Source organism: Lepisosteus oculatus, chromosome 19, assembly GCF_040954835.1.
Source record: "Lepisosteus oculatus isolate fLepOcu1 chromosome 19, fLepOcu1.hap2, whole genome shotgun sequence".
In the NCBI taxonomy this organism is placed as follows: Eukaryota; Metazoa; Chordata; class Actinopteri; order Semionotiformes; family Lepisosteidae; genus Lepisosteus; species Lepisosteus oculatus.
The window spans coordinates 14,735,210-14,758,959 of NC_090714.1; the positions used below are offsets into that span (position 1 = coordinate 14,735,210).

The window sequence follows — 23,750 nt, forward strand, 5'->3', positions numbered from 1 at the left end:
ATTTCTGGCTACTAATTGAAATGCATTCAAATAAAGTCTTTCCATTTAATTTCTGGCAAAAGAAGCTTGAACTCACAAAATATTATCCTTCCCCTTTTAAAAGTGAACCATATAGGGAACTACGTTTGTTGTGCTAAATGATTTCAAACACACTGGAACGTTTAATGAATGCAGCTTTATTCAGTTATTCCTCTTCGAATCCTAAACCATCATCGCCACAGTGCTCCGTTCATTGTCAGATGTTTGCCCAGCTTGGAAAATATATGCTGACCGAAAATGAAACATAAAACAAAAAAAGCCAGAGAATGAAATCCAGAAATCAAGTCAGGATGACTGCCCAGCTTGTGAGAAGGAGGGGAAACTCTGCAGCTGAGCCTTTTCAGCGAGGAAGATGAGTCATTGCACAGGTTTAGGAACTGGGTGGATATGCTTTTGTTCAACAACAGAATGTGGCCAAATTTAAAAATGGGAGAAATTCTCAACCTGGAGGGTATTCCACTGTAAGTTGTAACTTGAAATACAAGAATATGATACTTATTCCTCCTTGGCTGGCATGATAAACGTCAGCAATCCTTGTTGTAGAAATGTGATTCCATCTTTTGAAGGCTGGGCGGTTTGTTAGTCTAAAGGAAGACTTGCACCACTCCAGGCCTGGCTTGCTCAGAAAACAGAAATTACAGTTGCAGCTGCCTTTTCTAATAATTGCTTCATTTGTGTTTTGTAACTTCCCTAATTTAAAAATGAATTATATGTGACAAACACTGAACAAAGTACAAATTTCTATATTTAACAGGAAATGTTAGAAACTTAAGGATAATAATTACATAGACCTCCTCCCTGTCAGATATCTGGCAATAGAATTAAATAGATAAAAAGTATTTTAGGGAAGTGTTTACGAGTAGTTCACACTTACTAGGACTATTCTTGTCTAATGAGAAAGAATGAGCTTTCTTCCAAGTCCTAATACATACTATTGCTTGTTCTCAGAGCAGTTCCAAATAAAACAAATGGAGTAGATTTCTTTTTCTAGGGCCAGCTCAACTTTCTTTCAGTTTTTTTTGCCAATCTAGAAGCAGAAATATAACTGTATTTGCTGTTGACATTTTTTTCCCCTCATTCTCATGTTCTCTTATTCTTTCGCCATTTGCTGAGCCTCTGCAAAAGTGAAGTTTGTAAAGAGTCCCAGTCCTGGCTCTGACAGCCTGCTGTTCTGTCTCCCCTCAGACGCGCTGCAAGGGCTGGAGCCGAGAGTCCAGATGGCAGACCAAGAGCCAGACCAGCTGCCTGAGCACCAGAACGAGCTGGCCCCGGAGGGACCCATCAGGGGCCGCGAGCTCTTCGGATATGTGGGCATCGAGGCCGTTCTGGACCAGATGAGACGCAAGGCCATGAAGACTGGCTTTGAGTTCAACATCATGGTCGTGGGTAAGTAGCGTGGAAGGCTTGGGCTTTCTCCACGGTCCTTATAAATAAGTCTGTCTGGCCCACTTCAGAGTCTAAAACTTTATATCAACTGGTGGACTGTAATGCGCCAAGTCCACAATTAGAAATACGCCCCCTCTCCACGTGTGCAGACTGTGTCTATACAGCAGCCATGTCATACCCATCTGTCTGAAACTGTTATTAAATACAGCTCAGTGCAACTGTGCCAATTCATGCCAATCAACAAAAGCATTCTGCTAACCTGTTTGTCACTAGTGGTACGGAAAAATTCACTTAAACATTTTTTGAGAGCCTTGTAAAGCTAGGGTAGTACCGAGCAGACTGTTTTGAGACTCTTTGCCGTTTTTGGACGTTTAGTAACTGCAGTCAAGGGCGTGTGTCTTATTAATCAGAAGTGTGACGTGAGAGTCGCCTGTGCAAGATTTGTGGACGGCGGCTGACTGCAAGGCTGTATTTAAAATGGCAGGTGGAAAGCTGTGGGCTCACGTGGAGGAAATGGCAACAGGTGAACAGGAAGGATGGAGGGAGTGGAGAGCACTTCACTCTGAGCCTCCTGCTCACAGGCTGAGTCTGAGGGGGGAGCCAGTCTGGCCTCACTCAGGCGGAACTCCGAGCTCTTCTGAAAATCCAGCAGCGTCGTCAGGGGTTTATAAGATATTCCTTGGTGTTAACACCTCTCCTTTAATCGTCAACTCCTGTGTGGATCGGAAGCTTGTAGTGAAGGGAAGGGTGGCCCATTAATGACTTTAATTGGTATGGATTCAACAGGCTGTATATTTTAAACAAACCGCTCAGTGTCTCCCTCCTTCACTCTGAGGAGGTTTTATGTAACTATAGAAACTGCTCCACGGGAGCTGGAGAGATGAAGCACAGCTTTTGACAAAGTTGTAGACGTCAGTTCTTACAAATTACTGTGCTGGAGATGTTTTATATCTGTTATTGTATTTGATCTGAGTGTACAATGCATACACCCTTGTATGTATCTGAGGGATAGCACAACCAGCCTGACTTTATTTAAGACACCAGCGTTGTAGCCCATATATCAAAATAATTAGAAGCTTAAATTCCTATAGGAAACACTAGGAGTTTAAGTGTCTTTTGAGTATAAGGCTCATACTGTATCTTCCTCAACATGTGCAGCTAATCATAAAGGTGAATTCAGTGAGATTACAGAGGCAGAACTGGGGTTTTCAGGTGTCTCTGGTGGTTATTACAGAGCTAGATAGAGAATAAGCAGAAAGGTTATCAAACATGGTTGGATTTAGAGTTGTAAGGTTGAGTTAGAATTATTGGAGAATCTCTTGAGCTTTAGAGCCCAAGAGCAAGCGACTGTTGCGCCCTGTGGAAGTAGATCAGAGGTTAAACTGTTAGACTGAAGTGCAGAATGTCTCGGGTTTCTGGTAGATATTTGCCAGTAAATAACCTTTAGTGCAGAATGTTGCACACCTTTAGCACATAGCAGGCCTGCGCTGCAGCTTTGAAATCTTGTGTAGCCCACTGGGTCATGTGAAGGAACATCATGGTGAAGTATATAGCTTATCTCTTTTTCTAATGCTATGAAGGTGTTTTGTTAAAAATGTGGTCATTTAAAAAGTACTTCTTCAGTTTTGCGAAAGTGTGGACATTTCAACAGATCGTTTTTCACAGAAGAGGTTTCGTGTTTAGGTGCCAGAACTGCTGAGCTCTAAAGGATTCTGGTAAAGAAAGAACAGCATGTTAACTAAGCAGGAAAGATAAGACACAGGGTCATTCTTGGTGAGCTTTGCTCATGTTCTCTAGTCAGGTGATTTTGGGAAAATATTGGACTGGAAGGCATATAAACAAAAGGATGTTGCCTAAGGTGGCTGTGGGCTTCATTTGGAAGCCCTGTTGTAAGGATAGGAGGCTTTTCCTTCAGTGGATTTATCCCAGTCTGGGTGTTATGACTGTCTGAGCCGGGAAGACCAAATAACTTTCACCAAGCCACCTGCCTGTCTGACAATCCCCACCCCCTCCAGCCTGACCAATTAGAGTGCATGCAGTCATGCTTGCATTGTTTCTTCACAACACACCATCTGCTCTCAACGTGAAAGACAGAGGTGGGGGGTCCTGTGTACAATTATTGTTTGTAAGCATGTGCACTTCTGGTCTACTGTAATTGCGTGCCAGTTTGAACCTCTTGTTCAAGACGACAGAAACACTTTCAGTCACTGCAAATGTTTGGGAGTTCGTTTCTGGGTCGTTCAAATTGGGCAAGTTTCTTCAATTGAAGGAAAAGAGTACCAGAGGTTGATCTGGTGGTTTTATGTAAGCCCTATTTGGCAAAAGCTAATGTAGCCGTTTGCTGCCAGGCAGTCTGTGTTCCTAACTGTGCCAACTATATCATGTTAGTTTCTTGGATGTCATGCAGTCCAAGTAGGCCAAGCAGCTTGCAACAGAATTAGCATGGCGGGTGTCATTACAGTAAAGAATGCAAAATATGGAGCCTGGTAGGATTCAGCCACATCTTGTCTGCCTTTATTTGAATATTGACTTTAAATGTCTGCTTTTTAAGTCTGTGAAATGTTTATGAACAAATATATATCAACTAGTTACTCCATGTAGGCTGATCTAAAATATTATTTCTGTAATCCGTTCAACCTTATAGATTAATTTAAAAAAAAATGTCCTACCAATCCAGAGGGTGAGCTGCAGAGAGAGCCAGCTGTCTCTGTGCATTTCAACAGCTGCTATTCTCACTGGCTTGATGGAAAGCATGGAACTCCAGCCCTGATGCGATTATGCCATTAATAGTCTTCCCTTTCCTGTCCAAAGCATGTGTCGGCTATGATAAATATTATTTAGTATGTTTTGAAGTCTGGCTTTGGGGTTGTTAGCATTTGATGATGCTGTAGTTTGTCAAAAAATAGCTGGCCCATGCCACATACTGTAGAGCAGTCGTGTTGAAAGCCAAAAAGACATTGCCATTAGTGGCCTAGGACAATCCAGAGGGTACAGATTTAATTAAAAGGCAGTTCAAACAAGGATAAGGGCAGCCAACCGCCAGCATGTTGCAAATTATTCTGAGTGATTTACACCCATTAAAACAAGCAGTAAGAAACTACCAAACGTTTAAAAACTGACCGTTGTTTAATTCTATAACTGACAGTGCTTGATTCGTGCTCTTCAGAAACATACGGAACTCATCCAGGGTGAGGCTACAGAGTTGGTTTGCACTGTTCTGTGGCTCAAATAAAGTTGTTGTTTTTCAAATCAAGTTTTAAACTGAAATGTTAGAGCTTTAGAATAACAAGGCTGCTGCTCATAGACTGCCGTTGCAAAGATAAAGTGTGCGCGTGGCTGTGTAGCTCAAAGGTCTGTTTCGATAGCTTGTCTAATTTCTCACTTCCTGTGAACCGGAGCAGCACAGGCGCAGGCAGTTTCTCGGAGCCGTGATCGAAGGGCACCCCGGAGCCGTGTGTGAGTCATGGCTCTGGAGACCAGATGAACTCTTCTCTGCACAGCAGGGGTGCACAGAGACGGAGGCTGATACCAGGGCTTTGAAAACACAAGCAGCCGGCTCGGCAACAGTCAGTAAAGCTACGAAATGGAAAACCAGAGGGCTGCAAAGTTTGCAGTAACCGAGTGAGAGCTGATCTTTCTGTCATGACCTCAACCGGTTGCAGAAACGCTCTAGCATATGGTTTTGAATTAAGGGGGAAAAGATATACATTTTCTAAACAGCGTGAAGATAAGTAGTCAAAGCTTTCATGATGATGCCTTTTACCGATGATCAATTGCATTCTGTTCTAGAGGGTCAGAAAGTGTCTGGCACCGTTAGACACTGGCTATTGTTGGGAGACCAGATGAATTGATTTATTGGCCTTCAACCGGAAAGAGAGCAGAAGCCTCTAGTAAATGAAATGGGTTTTTGATTTCTTGTCTTCTGCTGCGCCATTGTCCTGTATCCCACAGTGGCAGAATGGCTCATCATTTTGCCCTCTGCATCCTGCAGTGCCACTTACACGAGCAATAGCAGACTTAATCCGTCCCTGCGAAATGTGGAAAAGCAGAGCCTGTTCTGCTGCCTGCTGCAATTCACAGTGTCACAGCCTACCTCTTGGGTCTGATTATTCTTCCTTTCTTCTGAGCATACTTACAAACCTGTCTCTGAATACGTATTTCCAAACGAATTGGCTTTGCAGTGTTTACAGCCGCAGTGTGTAACAGAAACTCCTGTGCTTTGGCACATCCGTTGTATTTTAAACAGGCCTGTGCTCGTCAGTTTTGTTTCAGATTTTTCCAGCCGTGCAAAAAAATGAACCTCCTGAGCTGCCTTGTCGTAAGTAATGTGAATTTGAAAAAAAAAAAGAAAAAATCTCCCTCTGGTTTTTACAACCGGTCCAAAGAAAGGGAGAGGCAGATTTCTAAAAGCTTACTTACCATTCAGTTAATTGCAGGAGGCAGCAGTTGTAATGAGCAGAGTTGTATTTTAAGACAGCTGTTTCCTTTTCAGCTCTGTATCCTACAAAAGCCTTAGGTCTTTATGTATTTGTTTAGTAGATGGGAGTCATCACTGTAACTGCTCAGAACTTAGTGTCTTTCGATTTGATTCACCTCTCCAATCTGTATGAATCCGACTCAGTGACTCAAAGAGTTTTATCTAGATCCATATACACTTCAGAACCCCCCTGTGGGGCCCCTTTGCATGATTGCAAAGGATTACAGTATTTTGGCAACAAAAGGTATATCATGTATGTTTTCCAGGCTGCGGGTGCATCTGCTTCTGATTAAACAAAGCACAAAGTGTAGAGAATATTATTGTGGATCGTTAGCGAAATGCTTAGGCTTAATCTGAGTGTGAGATACTGTATGTATCATAAGCAAGAACGCTGCTGTAAAATCTTTAAGTGCATGTAATTGGCCGTTGTCCTTTGATATAGGCTCTGTTTTTTCTAGTTTCATATCACAATTGCGAAACTCTGTCTTGAGTGTGATTGATTATCTTTATTGCTCAAGTACCAGGAGAGCAGCCTGATGGCATTTATAATCTTCTCCTCTGTGCACTCTGCTAGTTAATAACCCTGCAAGTTGCAGACACACTGCACAGCCTTATTGTATTAACCATTTAGGAAGCCAAGAATCTTTGGAAGGCTAGGACTTTTTTCATTTGTTTTCTTTCTTGTTTTGAAGAAATGCCATGACTTTCTGCTGAGTTCTATTATCAAGTGATCAGGTTTCTGCAAGAAGCTCACACAAATATGCTGCAAAGATGCAAAATTCATCCTCTCTGCTCTTTCCTCAGTCTCCACTGTGTGCACACACTTTCTCCTTCCTTCCTTTTTGGCATGGTCACTTGTTTCACATGGGCTCCAGGGCGTCTGTCTGTCTCATCTGGAATTCGACTCCTTAAGGTGTTTCTACCAGTCCTGGAGACCGAAATCCTGCTCCTCTTGTGTGTCTGCTGGTGACATCAAAAGCTCTCTGACTAATCACAGCCCCTGAGGGACAGTCTTTACCAAAAATGTGCATGTGCTTTTCCCTTCTAATAACTTCTCTCTCACCTCACCCAGACTCAGTGCACCAAACGTCTTCGCCCATTACACATGGTTGAGCTTCTGAGTTTTGCCTTTTTCCAAATCCCATTTTTCACAGCAGAAACACAGTGCTAAAATTAACAGAATAACTCCCGTCCGCTTTTCCCTGGAGTCTCATTGCAGAGTGTTTTGTCATTGCTTGTGTCTTATCAGCAAAGGCACCCTTTGAAGTTAAATGCCTGTACAAATTGTAAATAGAATGTTACTTAAACATGTTTTTACGTCTGCAGTTAATAAGATAAGGGCAGTATTTTCTGGGCAATAAATTCAAATTGAAAATCAAAGAGCTTTATTCACATGACCGATCAGTTACGGTGTGGCCAAGGCAGATACTATAAACACGACATTTATAGATATTTACTGTTCTTGGACATTTCTATAAACCACATAAAACAGTGCTTTAGAGGGTGATTTCCCTCGGCTCCAAAGGTCAAGTCTGCCATATTGGTGGCAGGTCTCTGGCTCTGGAAGCTGCAAGGTTCTCTGCCTTTTGACATGGTCACACTTGTTTGTTTTGCACATACTACCTGAATACTGGAGAGGAAGTGAAATACGAAAAGAAGACACTGAAGCACTCAGTGTAGAAAACGCCCCATGTGGCTCGTGCAAGTCACACTACAAATACACAGCGGTCATTTGGAAAACTTTAAAAATACCCACAGTAACAATTCCTTCATATTAATACAATGTGCTAATCATCGTAATCCATATGGAGAAGATTTCACTCATAGGAAGTGCTTAACGTGGATCCGTGTATCTACATACAATAAAGGTTTTGTATTATAGTCTTGAGGGAGCAAAAACATCTGAATTTGTTTGTTTTTTAGCCCAGTGATTGTTTTCTTATTTAGTATACTGAGCCATAGTGTTTTCCACACGAAGCCTGATTCAAATTTAGTGAGAAACTCACAACAAGACTTAACAAATCACACAGTCTGGATGACATTACAACATAGAAGATGTTACTCGTTGTGACGTTAAGTGCAAATTACTTGTTCTTACTCAAGAGTGCTGGTATTTCATTATCTGTAGAGCAAAACCTAGCTACGTTAAGGGCTACTAAATACTGCAGCTGTGTTATCATCGTTGTCAGATCCCCTGCAATGGCACAGATGCAAAAGATTTTAGAATGGAAGTGATGTGATGGAATTAAAAATTAAAACATATAATGTGTAAATGGTATGGAAGAAAATAACTTAGTATGTGAGTAATTTCTCATCATTTCTTGCCTAACTCAGCTGTTCTGGAAATGTATCTATTTGCATGAGCTGTTTTAATGATTCAGAGTGGACCTTGGTAGTACACGTAAAATAACTCATCGAAATTTCCCGTCTGTCTTGATTAAATGTTTTGTCTAGCTCTTTAGCCATCCATCTACTTGCTAACAAAAAAATACTGATGGAAAAAAGAAACGCAACATTTTCTGGAATGAGAATACTATAGTTATAGCTTATGTACTTTCACAAAAAGTTGTCAATTTGTTTTAAGCCCTCTGTCCAGCAATACAGCTTGTGCAGTGAGGCATTGCAACTTCTCAATCACACGAAAGCTCGTTAGGTGCACTTTTACCCAACAGGGTCCAGGTGGAACGATGCCCGATCAGGTCACCTTTAATATGGCCTTAATTCAAAGCTTCGGTCACTACAAGGAAAAGGCCACACATGGTCAGTTTCCATTGCACCCATAATGCCTTGAATGTCACCAGAAGCAAAGGAGAGGGCCATGTGCCAGCGTTGCCAGACACTATGGAGTAAGCCGCTCCACTGTGTTCCGACTGCAGAGAAGGTGTCAGCAGACCGACGGGACAGATGACCGTCCAAGATCCAGTTGGCCTTGAGTGACCGAACCAGAGCAGGACCGACACATCAGACTGGTTCATCTGAGAGATCGTTTCAGATCTGCCACCCGTACTGCTGCTGAAACTGCCAGCAGACACAATACCCACATCACTGACAGGACAGTGAGGCTCCATGCTGCTGGCCTTAGAGCAAGGCGACCTGTCAGGGGCCCAGTGCTCACACCTCCTAGACCTCACACCCGACTGGCTTGGGCCAGACAGAGGCTGCGATGGACTTGTCAGCAGTGGCATCAGGTCCTCTTCACGGACGAGTCACTCTTCAGCCTGTTCCACGCAGACGGGAGGGCCAGAGTGTGGAGGAGGAGGTGTTGCGTTTTTTTTTTCCATCAGCATATAGATATAAAACAGCTTGCCAAATTAAACTCAACCTAACACTCCGATGCATCTACTGGGGCTGAACCGCAAATGGAAGGGGATGGAATAAAAACAAAGCGTGTGTTTCAGATCTTTGCAGCGAAAAGAAGGATGGGGGCATGTTCTTCTAGAAGCCCCAGGGGACAGTGGGCAGGGTCCCTGTAGCAGAGGAATGGGAAGAAATGGCCGTATGGACTGTAGCGCGGGAGGCAAGGAAGTTCTTTTGTTCTGCAGGATAGGGGAGTCACCTGGGCCGGTCCTGCAGTCTCTCCCCAGCAGGGCAGGGCAGAAGGGCCTTCGGCTGAGTCACACACACACGGAAGCAATGTGCTCAGCGGTCAGGGATAGCCAAACCCAGGCAAGACCTCCCACTCCCTGCATCTTCCTGCCCCCCCCAGAGCTCCATGCTCCTCACCAGATAGCATCTCAGCCTCTGGTCTCGGCGCAGTGTGGAAATGATTATAATAACCTGGTATTAATGCCTGATAATTAAGTGGCTCTTCCGTTCTCCCATATTAAACATTAGTAACACTTCCTGAACCTTTTCCCTGCCAAGAGAGAACCACAGGGAGGGTGTAGTTTTACTTAACTGCTTCCCTTTAGAAGGGATTTGAATTTATTCCACACTAACAGATCACTGAAATTCAGCTTTTTCCATTTTGTCCCTCTGCCGCATTGCAGAAATGACCAAAATGTTCCAGCTTTTATCAATGGGAAACCGTTAAAAAATAAAAACAAATTCTTTCTTAGAGCTTAGTCATGAGAATGTTTTATTTTTATTTATTTTTACTCAATGCATCCTTTATTTTCTTACTGGCCAATCAACAGCCAACTTCTACAAAATCTATCAAAATAAATTCTTCACAAGAGGTACCAGAGGTACAAACACTAGATGTTCAGTAAAATCAGCAGATTAAAATATTTCTTGTTCCCTTTCATGCCTTCAGCTTTCATGTGGTTTACCAGGATCTTACCAAGACTAGATCACAGTGGTATGTAGTTAATATCCTTTGTACCATAGTCACTTACAATTGCCATCATGTGTAGTCTACACAGTAATAAAGGTTAAATTGTTTCTCGCCCTGCTTTCACTGGACACATAATTTCATCAAAGAGAGAGAAATCAAGCAAAAAGTGGTTCTGGAAGAATGGGTTTACACCCTTATGTTTTAGAGCTTGGCATGATCTAAGAGCATATGATAAATTCTCTTTTGTGGTTTTTAAGTAGTACTGGTATTTACTCGTGCTTTTACTTTTTCACAGTGGTTTAATAAATTTGTTCTTTGTGAGCGAATAATGCTCCTGTCATTAGACAGCCATGTCTATAAGGGAAAGTTACTCTTGCTTTTTGAGTTTTCTTTGGTTGGAAAAGCTGTGCAAGTAATTTCCAAAAGTTCTTATGAATGTATCCTTGTGATACAGTGTGTGTTTCTCTAGCAGACCTTTTAAAGGTTATATCAATCTATCATGGAATACATAAAGTTCAGCATATGTATGTCTTAATGTTTCAGCATACAATAAATGGCATTTCATGAGCTTTCTTCTGTGGAAAACTGATACAATACCTGGCAGGATTGCTGATGATCCAATCATTACATCTAAACAATTCTTTGGATTCTTTCTCTGACCCCAACATTCTTTATGAGCTGGCATGAATAATTAGGTCAGTAATTGAATTAAAACAAACGTATTGTTTCTTCCAGTTTGTGAAAGGTGTTATTTTTTTAAATGCCTTGACCATACCTCCTGGACATCTAGGAACACAATTATTCTGGTTTAATACTTCTACAAAATCTGTCTTTTGCAAGACAAATTCTGGCCATTGCACACAAAGACCACTTTCTCTGCCTGTGATACCAGACAAAATATCTTCTACTGAGCTTTCTCATTCTCGAAATAAAAACGATAGGGATTGGGTTTGTGGGGGGAAACTATGCTATTAGAAGTCTGCTATAAGGGGATTCCAGGGGTGCCTAGCTCTGGTCATGGACAGTTGCAGGATTTTTCTGTTTTTTCGAACATTTGTTTAAATTATCCAAACTAAGGTGTGGTTTAAGAATAATTAGAAACTACTCTAAAATCGGAAGGCTTGAGGATTTTCAGGACAGAGACTGGAGCACTGGGATAGAAGATCACATTCCATGTGGCTTATGTATCAGTAATATCTAAAGTTATACACTTGCTATACAAAGCCATCTGTTGGTAGATTCCACATTAAAGCAGTTCATGTCTGGATTCTGGATCCATCAACAAGAGCAGCATCGTGTGGATCACAGTCTTCCCTTTTCTGGCTTGTCTGCAGACGTACCCCCATGCTCTGAGAAGTCCAAATCTCCTGTTAGAAAAACAGGCAATGTACAACGCTATGCCTTTGCTTGAACTTGTCTGCTTACATCAAAGCACAATTGCCAAATAATGTACCCAAGCACTTCAGTTCCCCTGACTGCTTTTCAGTTCTAGTCCAGATGATGATATGTCTTTTTTGAGCTGTTTCGGTGCTCAGCTGTCTTAACTTCTAAACTGACATGTGGATTATTCTTGCTGCTGAATCAGAGCTAAATGAAAAGGTACAAATAACACCCTGATAATGCCCTTTTCACCTTTTCACCAACACAATTTGTGTAGAAAAATGGGATTATCAGTACCACTGTGGGCCATGGATCAGCAATAGAATGCAAGCAAAAAGTTCAGTTCCTGCTCCAAGAGCTTGTCTTACAGAGAAGCTTGAACAATTAGGAAAACGTGACAGACAATTTCAGCATCAGCACTGAAAGTGTCTGTTTCTGTACTAGGTCCAGTGGTTTGCTTAATGAGCCGCTCTTGATATCTCGACACGAATAATCACGGAGTCTGATTCTTCCTTCTGTAGGTCAGAGTGGTCTGGGCAAGTCAACGCTGGTGAATACGTTGTTCAAATCCAAGGTGAGCCGGAAGTCATGCACGCCCAACTATGAGGAGAAGATTCCCAAGACGGTGAACCTGCAGTCAGTCAGCCATGGTGAGTAACAGACACGGGTCGCCTTCATAAGACCTGCATTTCCAGTTATCTTTGCCACTTCATTTACGAAAAAAAAACAACTAATAAAGCTTTATACACAAACTTTCAAGTTAACATCCAGGAAAGATTTCAATGAAAATGGTAGATATTTTGTAATGATCAATTATCAATGTCTGTACCCCAACATGTGTTATAGCTCTGGTGGCGAGTTTTGCCAGCCTGCAGGGTCCTGAAGTGTTCATGCAATGAACGAGGTACAGTCAAGGGCAAACGCTGACAGATGTGGAAGTGTTAGAGCTCTGGGTTTTAAAATGATGATGGCAGTCAATCCTTCTGGAGAGAGGGAAGGATTCTTGGCTATCACGATGTGTTGTTCTGCTGTGAAATAAAACAGCTATGACCACATCCCAGTTTATCCTGCTAGAACAGATAGAGATCCAGCAGCTTCCCCTCTGTGTGCGAAGAGTTTTGCTTTGATCGCTTGAAGATATCGGCTTATCATTACTCAGGTCTGCTGGCTTGGAGCCACGCTATCAAAATGAGCTTTATCTGTGTCTGCTTGCCAGAGAAGCTCCAAGAGGAAGCACAGCTCTTTTATCCACTAGTGTCTTTAATTCATATGTTCACACTAACAGTGCAGTTGTGGGGATTTGTCCTGGAAGTGTGAGCATGGTCAATCATTCCCTTCTTTCGTCTGAGACTGCCTTTCTCTGTCAGCAGTAAATCTAGTGTACCTGCTGTAGGTCATAAAATGTGGCAGTATGTATGATTGATTATCCTAGGTAGCAAGCAGTGTAATACTTTTATCTATAAGAATTTGCCTTTCATAACATTTTTATTATTTTTATCCTTACAGTGTTTTGCCTGTCATCTTTTATTCTTATGATCTTGCTTAAGAATCACCTAGTAAAACCACTAGGTGATTCTTAAGCATTTAGGCCTGCTCACTGGTTTTCTAGATTGTCTATTTTAGTTTGAGGGGACAGCATCTAGTGTGTGCGTGTCACTTCACGGGATAAAAAACACACATGCCTAATATATCAAGGGAAGAAGTCAGCAGGTCAGAAATAAGACAGTGCTCTGTTTAGCCTGTGGGCTCTGGGAATGACCGAGGAGTATTACAGGTAGCACATGTGATCAGCCTCCGGGTTTGAAATATCACAGCACAATCACCAGTGAGCACACAAGCCACACAGCCCATATGATTCATGGGATTGATTCTTTCCCCTATATACCTAAAGACTGGTTCCTTGCTCTAAAGGAAATGAAGACTTTTTAAGAGACTCATAGTGTAACAGGGTCATTCCTAGCACTTTAATGCTCTCTGCCACAGTGCACATCTGAGTGTAAGCTTCATGCCCTGCAATCAGCAAGCCCCTGCACAGCACCACACACTGGCTCTCAGTTTACATTCTGCAGGCACCACCATGGCCAACTGGGGAAGAGTGTCAAGGCAGATCCTGTCCATTCTCATTCTTCATTCATTAGTTGGTACCAAGCCTTTTGCCCTATAAGTGTTGTAGTGTGTAACAGACTCCACAAATATTACATATCTGTTACATTCTGGTGCCAATGCATTGTAATCTGTCCTTCGCTGTATTAACTCTTCGATTCCAATAGCCTCCAGCAAATTTTCACATTTTCACAGCAGTACTATTAGAAAGCAATGGTCTCATGTGACTGTAGTGCAATATTAATAAGGGCAGATTGCCCTGTTGTGCTGTTGTGCACTGAACTAGTTTTAATACATTTATCACAGTTTTACAATTATCAAAAGACAGCGATTAAAAAGCCCATAAAATAATGCAGGTGGTAAATCTTTTAAGTGCAATTAATTAATGTTAATTTAAGGAATTTAAAAAGAAGGAGATAGAAGAAAGTATTTAAGAAGGAAATAGTGTTTGGATGTGTGAGACCTGGGTGGTGTGAGAATTGGCTTGGAGTCTCAATTGTGAATGCAGGATCACAGTATTGTTAGAAACTGTTCCAAATTATAGACCCCTCTATGATGCGTCTCTGTGATACTGCCATGTGGCAATGGCAGTATCTGCAGTGTCTTGATTCCTCTTTGAAAAATAGAACACATCTAACATGGGTACCTGTTTAGTTTTGCAAAGACAGGCCTGGAGATGTTTGGTATTCTGTGTGACATGGGAGTACAGAGCATTGCCCCTGTGTATTGTTGCTCCCTCCCATGTGCAGGAACGGGGGGTCATTTCTGAGCTCAGCAGCTCTGTGTGTCTGCGTTGATGGGCATGTTCTCCCTGTGTCTGCAGGGGTGTCCTGTCGCTTGCCAACAAGTACTTGGCAACAACTCCTAGATTACTAGTTTCTCCTTGTAAATATGCTTGCACGATGCACACATATGGCGACAACAAATGGCCTTATTGTTTCAGTTTTGAATGTACAGCTACATCTTATAGCTCTTGCATGTTGTTTTCCTATGTTTGACACCATCACAATGGCCTCGCCCACAAGTATAGATGGCCTCTCTGTCCTCTTGCATATGTTCCGAATCTGAGGTGCACTGGATTCTCAAGTTTTTTAGGGTGGTAGTGCACCCTTTAAGGAATGTACCTCCTGTCACAGTTTTGGGACCAAACACAGCTCTTGACTTACCCCTGAATGGAAAAGGAGACCAGAGTCTGGTCAGATGGCGTATGTGTTAGGTTATTGAGGGTATGAGACCTTGCTGTGGTACTTGTCTCAGTTGCCTGCAGAGGAAGAGATACCACTTGAGCTGTCTTTGGGACACACATGGCTTTTATTAGGCCTGAAAGGAGCTGTTGAAACTTATCATCAGTCAACGTTTGACAAGTTAAAGAGGTGTCTCCTTGTACCAATCTAAAATATCTTGCCTGCTTTTAACAGGAAACCGATAGCAGTGCATGTGATTCATCATTCAATAGGTCTCTTTTGAAAAGGCTACAGGCCAAGACATGGGATTTGGGTAACAAAGTAATTTCTTCTTTGTTGACAAAGAGGCTTACTGTGTATTTTTGGTGTTGTAACCATCTGGTTCAGATCCTACAGTGATTGAATGCTTTCTGTGCTTTCTGTCTTGCAGTCTGAATTGGTTTTTATTTTACAATTTTTTTGTTTCTGTCATTAAAAAAAGTCAGTTACCTAATGAGGTCTTCATACTTTAGTTTCTAGCTGTCTTGACTACCAGACATGCAGGACATACATTCTCATTTCCTGCTTTCATTACACGATATAAGGAACATATACTGTCATAAAGGTTCCTACCTTCGCAGTAATAATGAGATCTCTTTGCCTTCCATTTTTATCTCCTGCAAAGTTGTGCAGGTTTGAGAATTAATTTGCATCAGTGTGATCAGGTGAGTGGGTGATCATTGGTGTGTAACAAGATAATAGCCCCTTGGTAGCACTGACAAAAGGCATAATAAATCAACCCGAAAGAAAGAGTGTGAATATTGAAAGAGTACCTCACACTGACAAGAGGTTTAATCTCAGAACACATCTATGATAGAACAAGAAGATGAAGCTGCTGTTTGTTTGCTTGATGATGGAGGGCTGCAGGTGGAATAAAACATTTGGAGAAGTGCAAGAGTGATGCCACAAGACCAAGCATGACCATGTACTGACTTTGCAAAACCCCATATGAAGTTCTCCACCATAAAAGCAATGCATTGGTCTTATTGTTTAAAGCTACAGCTGAGTGCTTGTGTAAGACGTGTAAGACAATTAGAAGCAGACGCAACGGGGTGTGTTTGACCATTTACACTGGGATGCCATTAAAGTCTGGTTCATCTTTCCGACGCGCTATCCCTCCTGTATGGTGACATGCCTTAACTTCTTTTGAAAGCAGTATAATTGCTTCTGCTTTGTAGTCGGAGCTTCAGAAACATTTTACTAGGCCTTGCATAGCGTCAAATGAAAGGCGGCTTGAAGAACAGAGAGCTGGCTGTTCTGCTGGCTGTGGGTTTCCTGTATGTAATGTGACACCCAAAGGTGTGTCCCTTTCCTTAGATTCCAGGAGTGCCAGCCAGCATTAGTGTAAATCCTGCCTTTCGTTGACTAAGCCACCGGTAGAATCATGCAGCGCCACTGGGTCTTTGCTGCCCAGTTAGAATGGGAAAGCCTTGATGACTGGTCTGTTGGTCTGAGCCCTAGCCAAGGTATTGACACACGCTCATCCGACAACAAAGGATACAGTGTGTGTTGAGGCTGCAGATCACCATTCATGTGTCTGGTAGTGGAGCATTTGTCTCGAGAAGTCACAAGAATCAGCGCAGGGTACAGTGCAGCAGTGACTGAACTACGGGTTCCCAAACCTTCCAAGAGCACAGACACCTTTTCCACTCCCCGACAATTTCAGAGACCACCACATGCTACAATTATTGTAAATTATGTTATATATGGAAATCTAACATCATCACTGAATAATAATCAACACTCTGTAAACTTTTGTAATGTACAAAATTCTATGAAATTCCTAGTCATCGCTCCAACAGATATCTTTGGGAAGCACAACAGTGCGTGTGCATGAACATGTGGTTAATGAGATGTGCTGTGTTGCAGGTTTCAAAGATGGGTTGTCAGGTTGGAGTGATGACCGTGATTCTGATTCCACATCAGAATTTCTGAGCTCTTTTCCACAGACTCCCTGTAGTAGCTTCACAGACCACCAGAGGGTCCACAGACCACAGCCAGGGAGCCCTCAGTGCTGAACATAGCAGTCAGCTTGCTTAGCCTTGTTATTCACCTTAATAAAAAAAATGGTGGTGAAATTGTTCTAGGATATTAAAGCACATCTGTGTTATTAGAAATTATATTAGCACTCAAATATATATATAATTTAATCATTCAGATTATCCTACAAAAAAGCATAATAAACTTTCTTTTTATTTTTTAATGCCCATAGTGTTCTCTTCATCTTGAGTGAAATTTGAATTATTTTATTCATGATGAACAGATATTTGATCTTTACAAATCGTCTGAGATTTATTGAAATTATCACTTTAAAATATTCCTATCTTTAGCAAATTATGAAGTAACTCAAAAAACTATAACGTACATTATTTCTCTAAAGCTGCTTCAGACTGTTGTGAGGATATTCCAGACAGAAATGCTGATGCTGGCTACCTAGAATTGCCTCGAGTTATTTTATATTTAATGCAGCATCCCAGTTTAGAGGAAGTCTCATGGTTTGTTTGTTTGTTTTTTTAGTTCTGCAGGCATCAGATCCTCCTCCGTTTTCCCCTTTCCAGTTCCCTGTTTCTCATCTGTAGAGCTCAGGCACAGAGAGTCACATCTGCTTTCACAATGTCTAACTCGTCCAGCTCGCAGTGACAGGACAGACTCTGCAGGATGCTGCGTACTTCGATTACGTTCCCTGAAGTCCAGAATGCCAGAGATTAGATGCTCTGTCACACCTGGGATAGGTACAAAACATACCTGCAAGTCCGTTGTCTTTGTAATTCATAAATGAACATCTTTCAAAGTAAAGCACAAGACAGAGGAATAAGTTACACGGACTAGAAGAATTAATGTGATCTGGTCATCCTTAAAATCCTGTACAGTAAATTCTAGTCTTGTAGCATGGTAACTAAAGGAAAAGAGTTCATCAGTGTAATCCCCATCTGTCAGGTGCAATGCAAACAGCCCTTCAACCTGCAGGACCTCAGAGATTTATCTGAGAAATTTGTCCTACGGCCTTTGTGCTCCTCTGCGTTTTAGACCCTTTTTTTCGAAGGTGCAGTTTTGGAGCCGTAAATAACTTATCTGTGGGAGGTAACTGAGGCAGAAGGAGCAGAGTGCATCCTCTAAAATTGGAGTTTTTGACAGAGGAGCTGAGCTGTCAGTTTTTATTACAAAAGATTTATGTGATGCAGTAAAAACCTGACATGCAGGTAGGGGCACCATCCTTACCAGAACTGTAGGGGGAGATGGGAGGTTTTTATCTGGAGTCAGGACAGCTTCCATCAAATCATCGAAAAGGTCAACTGTGACTGGTTGCCATCATAATTTTTCAGATATTTCACCCTCTAAATAACTATTCATCATCCCAAAGGCAGTTCACCTAGAGGCTGACCAGAAAAGTTAACTTTAGAATTCTACTTTGATTTATAAAAAGTTAGAAATTAAACTTTATACATTATAATATACATTGAGATGTTGAGTGAGCAATTAATGACCAGGCCTCATCACTTTTAGCATATAGTTTCAAAAAGGAACTTACAAGAATAAGGAAGCACTTTAGTTTTTAAAACCACTGTGTCAGAAATCATGCAAGTTCAAGTGTGGTTTTGATTAACCCAGGTACAAAACACGTCATTTAAATGACTTTAAAATGACTTTTCATTGAAATGAAAAAAAAGTCTAAAACACAATTTTGCCAGTAATTTAAAGATGAAGGCACAGTGCTATTAAATAAGCATGCTGTCCTGTCACGTAAACTGTTAACTAAAGTCTGAAGTTGCTGGCTGCTTTGTCTGTTCACTCACTTTTACTGGATAAAACAGGTCACGGTTTTGCAGTTACAGATTTAGTTGTTGGAAATTGCTCTGCTCAGAGCTTATTCATAGCTTTTTCAGAAATTTCTGAAGATTTTCATTTAAATCTCCAGTACCTTTACACATGGTCAAAGTCCTATTGTCATAATAAGTTCTTTAGTACACTCTTATTCCTGTTCCTGCAGTCATCAACAAGAAGCTTGTTCTGACACCATTCTGATGTCATTGTGATTCTAATTAAAGAACAGAGCTCAAGGAGATCCCAACACGGACTCTTTATCACTTCACTCCAGTTTTGTTTAGATTCAAATATCTATGTAAAATATATCAAAATTCTTTTTTTATTTAATTTTAGGAATTTGCTTGTTACAATGTTTTTTGGGGGTGGCAACCTTAACTCACTGCAGCAGCCAGAGCTCGAAATGATAACATTCTGGGCAGAAGGTGTTTTCACCTTTACCATCGATACTGCTTTCTTGCTACATAAGGTGCAGATAATCACGTGGAAGAAAAAATAATGACTCGTTACTGAGTAAATCGCAGGACCCAACGTTGAGGAATACACAGGGATTTGCCGTTTGACTCATTCACATTTGCTCTGAGACTGCAGCAGACTTAGGCCAGACATAAATCAACACTTTGAACCACCTGCCAGCTGTAAATTATAAACCCAATACTTGATGGCTGGTTTCCGTTTGGTCGCGAGAGAGAAAGGCTCTGACAAACATAAATTAGTCGAGCATAGGATTTGTAATTTGTCCCAGGGACAAAAAACTGACCAACTCCAGGCCTCACTCACACTGAGGAACAAGAAACTCACTTTCTGCAGCACCCCCTTCTCTCCTTTTCATGATTTCGTCCCACATGAGCCCATCCTGTGTCTCTACTTCAGTCCTCCAGCTCTATAGTAGTAGAACTGACCGAATCACAGACACGATTCAGGTGCAAACAGGGGACTGAAAAGTGAAAGAGAGGGGTAAGCACAATCACACAGCACACTTTGTCTCTTTATTGTCCTGCCTCTGAAGAACTTCACAGCAATAGATACAGATGAGTGGCTTTAAGAATTTTCACAGCTTGGAAGACCAAAAACAAATGTTTATCCAAACGTGAAACGATTATCTGTGTTTTTGGAAGCTGTGAGTTTTTGCTTTTGAAACGTTGAGAAATTGGGGCTGTTTCTCTCTGACAAAATCCAGTGGGAGTCTCGTCATGTTCAAGCCATATTCATGTGCTACTGAAGCCACTCGGAGTGACTGTTCTGAGTGGGTAATAAGTGAATATCCACTTTTAGGAAATCAAGTCCTGCAGGCATCAGCTATGCTGACTCTGGGTCTCTGGAGCAATCACTGTACGTTTCTCTTGGCCAAAACAAAGGAATGTGTGTCTTAATCGTTTAGACCCATGGGTTTGTATCTGAACGGTTTACACTACGAGGTGTGTAATAGTGGTGCTGTATTAATAATCTTCAAAACATCTTCTGCCTCCCAGAGTAGAGAGTGCTGAAGGCAGATATTTTTTGTTCACAGCCTGTACCTGTAATAGGTAGACTGGATGACTTCAGGATTTATTCCCCTAAAAATGAAAAATATTTCTCCACTGAGCTTGCCCAGTGAGGTGTGACGTCGAGAAGGGTTTAGACCTCGGGCACCTCCACAGCTGAAACTCTAAACAGTGGTGTTCTTTCATCTTATAATTGATTAGTTCTTGAGGTCAGTGCTGAGCTATAGACTTGTCAAGCCAAGAATTGAAAGCCGAAAGGCAGGCCTTTTCCCTTTCACTGGGGTGTTTTTTTTAACAAAACAAAAAAATGGGATGTTTGCTATTTTCAGAGTAATGCATCACTGTTTCCCCCTTTGTTTGGGGGTACTGTTTTTTATGTACTGTTTGTCCACTGAAAAATATACAATCTTAGCCCCAATCCCTTGGCATATTTTGGAACCACTTGGACTTTATTACAGCACAGTCTGGGTGGTTATTTCAGTTCAAGAAAAAGGGGGAAATGACTTTTGAGATAAAAGATGAATGTTTGAGTAAAAGAAAGAGTGTTTGTCTCTGTGGGTTTGAATACACTCATCAAATGTTTATGAACACTGTGTTAACATCGGAAAATCTTCATAACAGCTGTAAAAGCAACCACACAGAATGGCCTTGAGCCTGTTTTATGCTGAACAGTCTGCTAGACAAAACTGCCCCCAAGTGGTTAGTTTAAAAAAAGAAGACCTGAACTTGAATTTACATCAAGTCTGTAGGTGGTGTTGTTCTGTTAGAGGACACCATGAAGAATGAGATCATTTCTCTGTTTACAATGAAAATCTAATGCTACATAAATCAAAACCGAGTCCAATTATAATTACTCATGCTGGTATGTTATTGTTTATTAATGGGGCTTATTTCAGATGTGTTTCTGAGTTTACTTTTTCAAAAACAGATGTTCCAGAAACCATATATCAACACAAGTGGGAAAAAAAAAACCTGGCTCTCATTCTCTTTTTTGCAGTTATTGAAGAAAAGGGGGTGAAAATGAAGCTAACAGTGATAGACACACCAGGGTTTGGAGACCAGATCAACAATGAGGACTGGTAAGTTGTGCACTGCAAAACTGCACACATGATACATGATGTCAGCGTCCTGCCAGGAGCTCATCTAATAATAGGGCTTGTGGGGGTACCTGCTCATGTGAGCCCCTTCATTTTTGCTCCTGCTCTTTATACCCTGAGCCAGGATTGGGCGTCTGCCAGGTGGGATAGGTGGTAGATGAACAGTCCACACAAATCATGATACTAAAGTCCTACCTACTGCTCTGGTGATGCAACAGGTCTAGATTCAATCTAAGCATCTGCCAAATCACTAACTGCAGTTACACAACTGAGCCCCTTAGTATTATGCTGCCAAAGACTGAATTCATTATTGGTTTTACAGATGGGTTAAAACTTCTGGTCCATGCTGTGGTACAACATTAATAAGATGTTCACCATTTGGATAATTTTAAAAAGCATAGTAAACAGAAATGTGTCATTATGCAGTGACTTGAAACACCAGTTATGACTAAATATGGGTGATCTCTCAGCTGCGCTTATCCTGCAGCATCTTGTGGCCTGTGTCTGCTATCATCGGGGTTCCTATTAATCAGCCTTATTAAGGCAGTTTCCACTTCATCCTCCACTAGTGTGAACGTGTGTCTGCAGACGTCTGAAGCTAAAATAGAATTTGCAAGAAATGTAAATCAAAGTCAGAAAGAAATATCTCATTTGTATCTCATATGTAAAGCATATGTCTTTGAATTAAACCACAACTCTGCTAAAGGATTGATCACATTCTACAAGTAAATATGTAGAGAACAACAAAGCTGGTTCTGTTCAATGCAGATTTACGGCTCTGTAAATGTTTTGTTGTGTGGACCAAATGCATGATTTGGTAGAAAGCTGGCAGGCTATATGGGCTCCTGGAGCACATGGAGACGGAGCCAGGGTGCCATTTTTCTCCTTCTCTTCTTCAGCTGGGAGCCCATAGTGAAGTACATCAACGAGCAGTATGAGAAATACCTGAAGGAGGAGCTCAACATCAACAGGAAAAGGAGAATCCCGGATACCAGGATCCACTGCTGTGTCTACTTTGTGCCGCCGACAGGCCATTGGTACGTTGGTTCACCTGTTGTGCATTTCGGTGCGGGGCGTCACATGTTGGGGATCTGCTATGTTTTTTCCATGTCTGTTTCTGAAACAGTTAATCAATTCTACTATTGGCGGCCCACTGATTTGTAGTGGTCCAGAAGGCACTATATTTTGCCACCAGAAGAAAGAATACATATTTGTGCAGGGACTGTGTACTAGTGTGCAGTTTTGACCTCATGACCTCCCTCGTACAAGAACGCCTAAGAAACATGGGGCCTCCTGTCACACGTGCTCTGGGAGCCCTGTGAAGATGCAAGAAGAGCTCCACTACAACCCTCTGAAATTCTGTCTCTTCAGGCAAGTAAGTGCTTTCCAAAACACAAAGCCCCTGGGTGATGAGGTCAGATATTAACTTCAGAGACAGATAGCTTTTGACATGTCCACTTTTCTTGTGAGCAACAGTTTTTGAGATGCTCTTCCAAATGATGGATGGGCTTTTTTGCAGCAACACAGGGGGAGGTCAAACGGTATGAGTGCAGGTGAGAGGAGAAGTAAAAGGTGCATTCTTGAGATTATCAAGTGCCTGGGATGATTAGTGAATGACCTCTGCCAGCTCCCACATTATTCCCAATGGGAAAGGAACACCTTCGGGCTCCTGCTTCTCTGCCCCTTAATCACATAGTTAGAATTTTGACCCAGGTCCAGGAGTCAAATTCACGCTCATTAACTGTAAATTATCTTGGAGAAACTTTATTGGTCTGAATTTATATTATGCATTAGTCAGTCACATCAGCCGGTAATGCTTCAGTCCTGACAAACAGGTAAAGGACACAAGATAAGGATTCAAATAGGTTAAAGTAGTTAAGGCCTTCTGTTTACTTATATGTTTTTATCTCAGCCCAACTTATGTCTCACATTCTTCCCATCAAGGCTGTTAAAAGAATTGAGTGGAGCTTTTCAGAGGAGAAACACAGGATTGCTGCTTTTTATGACTCTTTTGCTGCCTATAGCTGCTGCCTGACAGTAAGAATCCAACAGGTTCTATAATATCAGTTTAAGATCTTATGCATGTCTGTGCTGTGAATCCATGAATGTTGTAGCAAACAGAGCTAGCATGTCTTAAGTGTTTGCACTAAATTTCAGTGCTGAGTGCACAGCAAATACCCTTTTTTTCCCATAACGTAGATCACACATTCTGTTAATCTGTGGTCCGATTTCTATATGGGCAGCACATGGACCTACTGGCTGCTCAGGCAGCTGAGAAGAGAAAGGGATCTGTGTGCCACACTGCCTCCACAGCTGTCGTGCTCTACAAAAAGCACAAAGTGCCCTGGAAGACTTTGAACTGGTGCCCCCACTCTCATTACTGACACGGATCATTCTGCCTGTGTGATCAGTCAGAGGAAAATGCAGCAAAGATGGATTTGTGGTTAGAAATGTAAGGTCACA

At 41.7% G+C, this 23,750-nt stretch overlaps 1 protein-coding gene across 7 annotated transcripts in view; it reads left to right on the plus strand.

Annotated features, from left to right (window-relative positions):
- septin12 (septin 12) overlaps positions 1-23,750 on the plus strand; it is a 92,286-nt gene that overhangs the window by 57,216 nt on the left and 11,320 nt on the right. For all 7 annotated transcript variants that reach the window (XM_015360408.2, XM_015360406.2, XM_015360409.2 and 4 more), the window contains 4 exons: positions 1,225-1,425; positions 12,080-12,208; positions 21,188-21,269; positions 22,187-22,324. In XM_015360408.2, the coding sequence (XP_015215894.1) occupies positions 1,225-1,425; positions 12,080-12,208; positions 21,188-21,269; positions 22,187-22,324 (550 nt within the window). The remainder of the gene's footprint in view (positions 1-1,224; positions 1,426-12,079; positions 12,209-21,187; positions 21,270-22,186; positions 22,325-23,750) is intronic.